The following is a 6,000-nucleotide window of genomic DNA, read 5'->3' on the forward strand; positions in this document are numbered from 1 at the left end:
GGTAGTGGCACCTGCCTTGTGGAACGCCCTCCCATCAGATGTCAAAGAGAAGAATAACTACCAAACTTTTAGAAGACATCTGAAGGCAGCCCTGTTTAGGGAAGCTTTTAATGTTTAATAGGTTATTGTATTTTAGTGTTTGATTGGAAGCTGCCCAGAGTGGCTGGGGAAACCCAGCCAGATGGGCGGGGTATGTATAAATAAATAAATAAATAAATAAATAAATAAATAATAATAATAATAATAATAATAATAATAATAATAATAATAATAAAATAATAATAATAAATAATAATAAAATAATAATAAAATAATAATAATAATAAATTTATTGTTATTATTATTGTTATTATTATTATTATTATTAAACATGGGGTGCCTCGGAACATAACCCCTGTGCAAATGGGGGGTTGCCTCTGTGTGTGTGTGTGTGTGTGTGCATACACACAAGCATACACACACATATACAGACGTGCAAAAAGCCTCTGTCTTTTGCAGTTGGAATGTAGACTAGTGTGCAAAAGTACAAGTCACACCTCCATTGCTCCTCCCAATTTTGCCCCTAGCCCCACCCATCCCGGCATATGGCCTGCGGAAGGTTTCCCCTGCAAGGGAAATGTGGCCCTTGTGGGGACGAGGTTCCCCACCCCTGACTTGGGAAGATGGGACTGTGCGTTCAAAGCCCCCTTTCAACACTTGCTTTGCCAACCCAACAGAGATCCTTGCCTGAAATTTGCGCCGCAGAGCCTGGGTCATGATGGGTGTCAGTCCTGTGCCAGTCTCCATGTTCTCTTTGTTGCTTAAAGGGGTTCCACCTGGGCTCCTGGGGCGGCGGAAGGAAAAATAAAGAGGGTACACGGTCTATGCTGGGAGCCATAAACTTGTGTTTCGGTTAACTGGATTCATGTTTTGCTTCTCAGAGCGACATATCCTAAAGCAACTTACAGGAATAATAAAATGCTTTCATAAAAATATGTCAAAGACACAGAGGGAAAGCCTCCATTTATTGGTTCTGCCCAAATGCCTGAGGAAAGAAATAATGCCTTTGCCTGGTGCTGATGTGAGGGCAAGGTTGGCAACAGGTGGGTCTCCCTGGGGAGACCATGCTACAAAATGGGAGCTACCACAGAGAAGGCCCTGTTCTCTCATTGTCCTCACCCCGGAACTCACTCAAATGATGACCTTGGGGTCTGGGCAGGATCATATGGTGAGCTAAAAGAAAGGAAAAAAGGGGGAGAATGACCCCCACTTCCCTATATAGATGGTTACCTCTCAATAGCGACTTTTCTCAAGTGTTTCCGGAAATCTAAGCTGCTTCTGCTAGGAGTGCTGGAGGGGGAAAAGAAGAGCAAACAGGAAAATTAAAATACAGATTTCCTAAGTGGACAAACGTTAATGCTGCACATAAAATCTGCAGAAAGGTCAGAGGTGCCTTACATCAAGTGACTTGTAACCCGGGCTTGTGGTCCTGAGGCTTTGGATTTCAGATTGATGCTTTGCAAGTCGGAGAGGGTAATTAATGCCTTGCGCCTCTCAAACGGCGATCTCCTCTGAAGAAAAGAAAGACTCGTTACTGCACCATACCTTCTGAAAGAAGCTTCAACACAGAGCCTTTGTGAGGAATTTTATCAAGGGGGCACAAAGTTTTTCTTGGGCCCTTTCCCTTCTTCATTATTCTTGTTTTTATCCTCTAAATCAGGGGTCGGCAAGGTTTATCTTGCCTGGGCCGGATTGGTCCTGCGGAGATCCCTCTGCTCTAAATAAACCCTACCAATATGTCTCTCCAACCCCACATTTCCTTGAAGTTTGGACATAACCTTAAATAGCTTAAACTGCTGGTGACTTCAGGACAGTAGGAAATTAACTGCTTGTTGAGGTCTGGTTATGTTATTTTATTTCTTTTTTTAAAAAATCATTTTTATTAAGTTTCCCATTTTAACAATCCAATCAAATCACATCGAATGTTCCAAATTATACAAATACATATCAAATAGTCCAAATATTCTGCCTAAATTATAATTTTTTTATAGGGACTTCCCATGCTTCAAGTTTTTATTTTATTTCTTACTTGCCATTCAAAATAATTTATTCCCCTACCTGGACAGGGATAGCCAAACCTTTGTTCTTCATGCTATGGTAACCTCTAGGTTAGATTACTGCAATGTGTTATATATAGGAACTCATCCCACATGCTGCGTGAGGACCTTTTGAGGAAGGTGGCTGCGTGACCGGACCTTTTGTGAGGTCTGGAATGGTCACGCCCACACCTACCTGGTCACATGCAAAGGAAGGATGCTCCAGACCAGGTGTAACAGGAAGTTCAACTTGCTGGACCAACATTCCCCTGCATATCCACTCCAGGCAAACAGGAAATGTTGTATTTGACTACTTATGTTACATCCCACATGAGGAATGACTGGGAGGCTCCAGAACAGCAGACTGGAGGCAGCATCCTGCATCCCCATCCCAGCATCTGCTGCCTGAGACAGTCGCCTCCCTCTGCTTTGTAGAAAATCCAGCTCCATTGTCAGGATGAAAACGACTTTCCTTTTCTCCTAAACCCTTCTCTCGGGAGGCTTTTAATTACAGCGACTGTGGTTTCCTATTAATGGCAGCAATTGGGGCTATTTGGTTTTTGGGGTTATCTGACAGCTGCTTTGCTCAGTGGGGAAAGTGGGATTTCTCTCCAGCACAGTAATGGACCCAAGAAGAGTGGGTGTTAGTGCTGTAATTTCTGCAGAGGGCTACTGTAACTGAGACCCTTTGCCCTTCGGCTGCTAAATAAGCTCCTGGGGAAATTCCTGTGGATGTTTAGGAGGATGCCAGATTGATCACCGGAATATGAAATCGAAGTGATTTTCACATTTACTACTCTCTGGGAACTTTCCCACGATTAGAAGCATCCTCCAGGCATTAGCTGGGATGTCAGTATTTCTTGCAAATGATTATGGGATGCAGCCTAAGGTACAGATGAGGAACCTGCTGCCCTCCGTTTGTTGCTGGACCACAACTCCCAGACACACTGGCTACAGCTGGCTGAGGTTGATGGGAACAACATGGAGAGCCAAAGGTTCCTCTCCCCTGCCCTAAGATATGGTCTCATTGTGTGGTGATTTGGTGGCTGCTTTTGAGACTTAGGTGGAATCTAGACACATATAAAAAAAACGTTGTGAAAATGCTTTTTAAAAAAACATTGTGAAAATATATATTGAAGTTGCCATAGCTCACCATCGCCATCTAGTGTCACATTTGTATAATGCAATTTACAACACACTTCTAATGTTTTATTTGCAGCTGTATACGGTGGGACGTGGGTGGCGCTGTGGGTTAAGCCACAGAGCCTAGGACTTGCTGACCAGAAGGTCGGCGGTTCGAATCCCCGCGACGGGGTGAGCTCCCGTTGCTCAGTCCCTGCTCCTGCGAACCTAGCAGTTCGAAAGCACGTCAAAGTGCAAGTAGATAAATAGGTACCGCTCCGGCGGGAAGGTAAACAGCGTTTCCATGTGCTGCTCTGGTTCACCAGAAGTGGCTTGGTCATGCTGGCCACATGACCCGGAAGCTGTACACTGGCTCCCTCAGCCAGTAAAGTGAGATAAGAGCCGCAACCCCAGAGTCGGGCACAACTGGACCTAGTGGTCAGGGGTCCCTTTACTTTACAATGGTACCTCGGGTTACGAATTTAATTCGTTCCGGACGTCCGTTCTTAACCTGAAACCGTTCTTAACTTGAGGTACCACTTTAGCTAATGGGGCTTCCCACTGCTGCTGCACAATTTCTGTTCTCATCCTGAGGTAAAGTTCTTAACCTGAGGTACTACTTCCAGGTGAGCGGAATCTGTAACCCGAAGTGTTTGCAACCCGAAGCGTTTGTAACCTGAGGTACCACTGTAGTTGAGTCCAGTTTAGTTTTTCTCACCATCAGATTTTTCCCAGAAGGCTGTGTGCCAATTGATGCGTTGTTTTAATGCTCCACGAGCATCTTTGATTTAGTTTTGCAATTTACAGATACAGCACTGTTGTCCAAATTAAAGTTTAACTTGCTCCTATTTTATGATTTCTCAGCATCTAGCATAGACTGGAGATCGATAGATTATTCCCTCCTGAGTGTGTTTAGGTAGGCAGGCAGGTGGGTAGTCTTATTCTCTAACTACCATACCATCCCACATTTCTCCGATGAAAATAGGGATGTCCTAAGGAAAAGCGGGACATTTCGGGATCAAATCAGAAACCGGGACGGCTTCTGTAAATCCAGGACTGTCCCTGGAAAACAGCAGTGGCGTAGCGTGGGGGGTGCAGGGGGGGGCCGGCCGCACCGAGCGCAACATCTGGGGGTTAGGGTTAGGGGGCGCAAATCCACGGGTTAGGGGGCGCAAATTACTTGCCTTGCCCCGGTTGCTGACAACCCACGCTACGCCACTGGAAAACAGGGACACTTGGAGGGTCAGAACTAGATGGTGTTTGTTGGGGAAACATGCTGCCTTAGCTGTGGTGAAACAATAATAATATCTTATGTATGCTCGGCATGGGTGGTGGAAAACACTGAACCGTGAAAATTAACAAAATAAAACAAAAGTAAATGTGAGTCTTGCTCAGTAAGAGTTCAAGGTTTAAGGGGAAGCCTTGCAGTATCCTATAATGAGGCCTAGTCAATTTTATTGATTTGTTCTCTGCATTTGTATATTACCTCTCTGCCACGGCACCCAAGGCAGTTTAGAAATTTAAAATACTTAAATAAATGATATAAAATGCAAAGTGCACATGTTCTGAGTGGTCTAAGGTCACATTCACAGTATATATTTAAAGTGCTACGATACTGCACTAAGCAGTCATGGCTTCCCCCAAAGAATTTGGACAGCCATAGTTTGTTAAGTATGCTGAGACGGGCCCCTATTCCCTCCCCGAAGCTATAATTCCCCATAATGCTTTAACAATCAATCAATCAATCAATCAATCAATCAACCAATCAATCAATCAATCCCTCTTCACAGAGAACTCTGAGAATTATGGTATATCTCTGTGAGGGGAATAGGTAAAGGGTAGAGGGACCCCTGACCATTAGGTCCAGTCATGGCCAACTCTGGGGCCGTGGCGCTCATCTCACTTTATTGGCCGAGGGAGCCAGCATACAGCTTCCGGGTCATGTGGCCAGCATGACTAAGCCGCTTCTGGCGAACCAGAGCAGTGCACGGAAACACCGTTTACCTTCCCACCGGAGCGGTACCTATTTATCTACTTGCACTTTGACGTGCTTTCAAACTGCTAGGTTGGCAGGAGCAGGGACGCGGACTTAGAAAAAATATTGGGGGGGCCCGGGAAAGCTCATGAATAATAAATAAGCTCATGAATATGCAAATAGAGTGGCTCCGGCCCTAAATAGGGCAAGCCACGCCCCCCCAGCCAGCCGATTGGCTGGCTGGGAGGTGTGGCCAGTCGGGATTCCCCTGTTCTCGCGGGATTTCCGGCAGTGCCTTGGCAGCCGGGGCTCTCCGATTAGGGCGCGCGGCTGGCTGGCTGGCGAAGGAGCAGGTGCGGAGGAGGCGGGGGACGGCGGCGGCGCTCTACTGGAAGGGCGCCCGCCCGAGATTATTGGGGGGGCTGAGCCCCCCCAAAAATTTTTTTGAGGGGGCTCGAGCCCCCTCAAGCCCCATGGAGTCGGCGCCTATGGGCAGGAGCAGGGACTGAGCAACGGGAGCTCACCCTGTTGCGGGGATTCGAACCACCAACCTTCTGATCGATAAGCCCTAGGCTCTGTGGTTTAACCCACAGCGCCACCCGCATCCCATATGAGGGGAATAGGGGCTTTCTAAAATCTCTCAGCACCTTTCACCAACCTCCACATTTTGCTTCCTAACTTTTTTATTTTAAAGGGTCACCAAAGCTCAGGGTCACCAAAGATAACCTTTGTGGGTACGATGGCAGGTGACAGTTGTTAGTCCCTGACCTAACACGCTCCTGGTTCTTTTCCTTCTTGGGAAACAAAGCAATGGGGATGTTTTGTTGG

General features: G+C 46.3%; 1 protein-coding gene across 1 annotated transcript; it reads right to left on the reverse strand.

Annotated features, from left to right (window-relative positions):
• Positions 1-411: 411 nt before the first annotated feature.
• LOC309537600 (uncharacterized protein) lies at positions 412-2,903 on the reverse strand (the record flags this gene model as incomplete). Its single annotated transcript, XM_082232494.1, has 4 exons — positions 412-823; positions 1,270-1,329; positions 1,438-1,611; positions 2,836-2,903. The coding sequence occupies 4 exons, from the start codon at positions 2,901-2,903 to the stop codon at positions 511-513; spliced, it is 615 nt and encodes a 204-aa protein (XP_082088620.1). The 3' UTR covers positions 412-510.
• Positions 2,904-6,000: the final 3,097 nt, after the last annotated feature.

The sequence above is a fragment of the Podarcis vaucheri genome (genome assembly GCF_965113315.1).
Source record: "Podarcis vaucheri genome assembly, chromosome: 7".
Lineage (NCBI taxonomy): Eukaryota > Metazoa > Chordata > Lepidosauria > Squamata > Lacertidae > Podarcis > Podarcis vaucheri.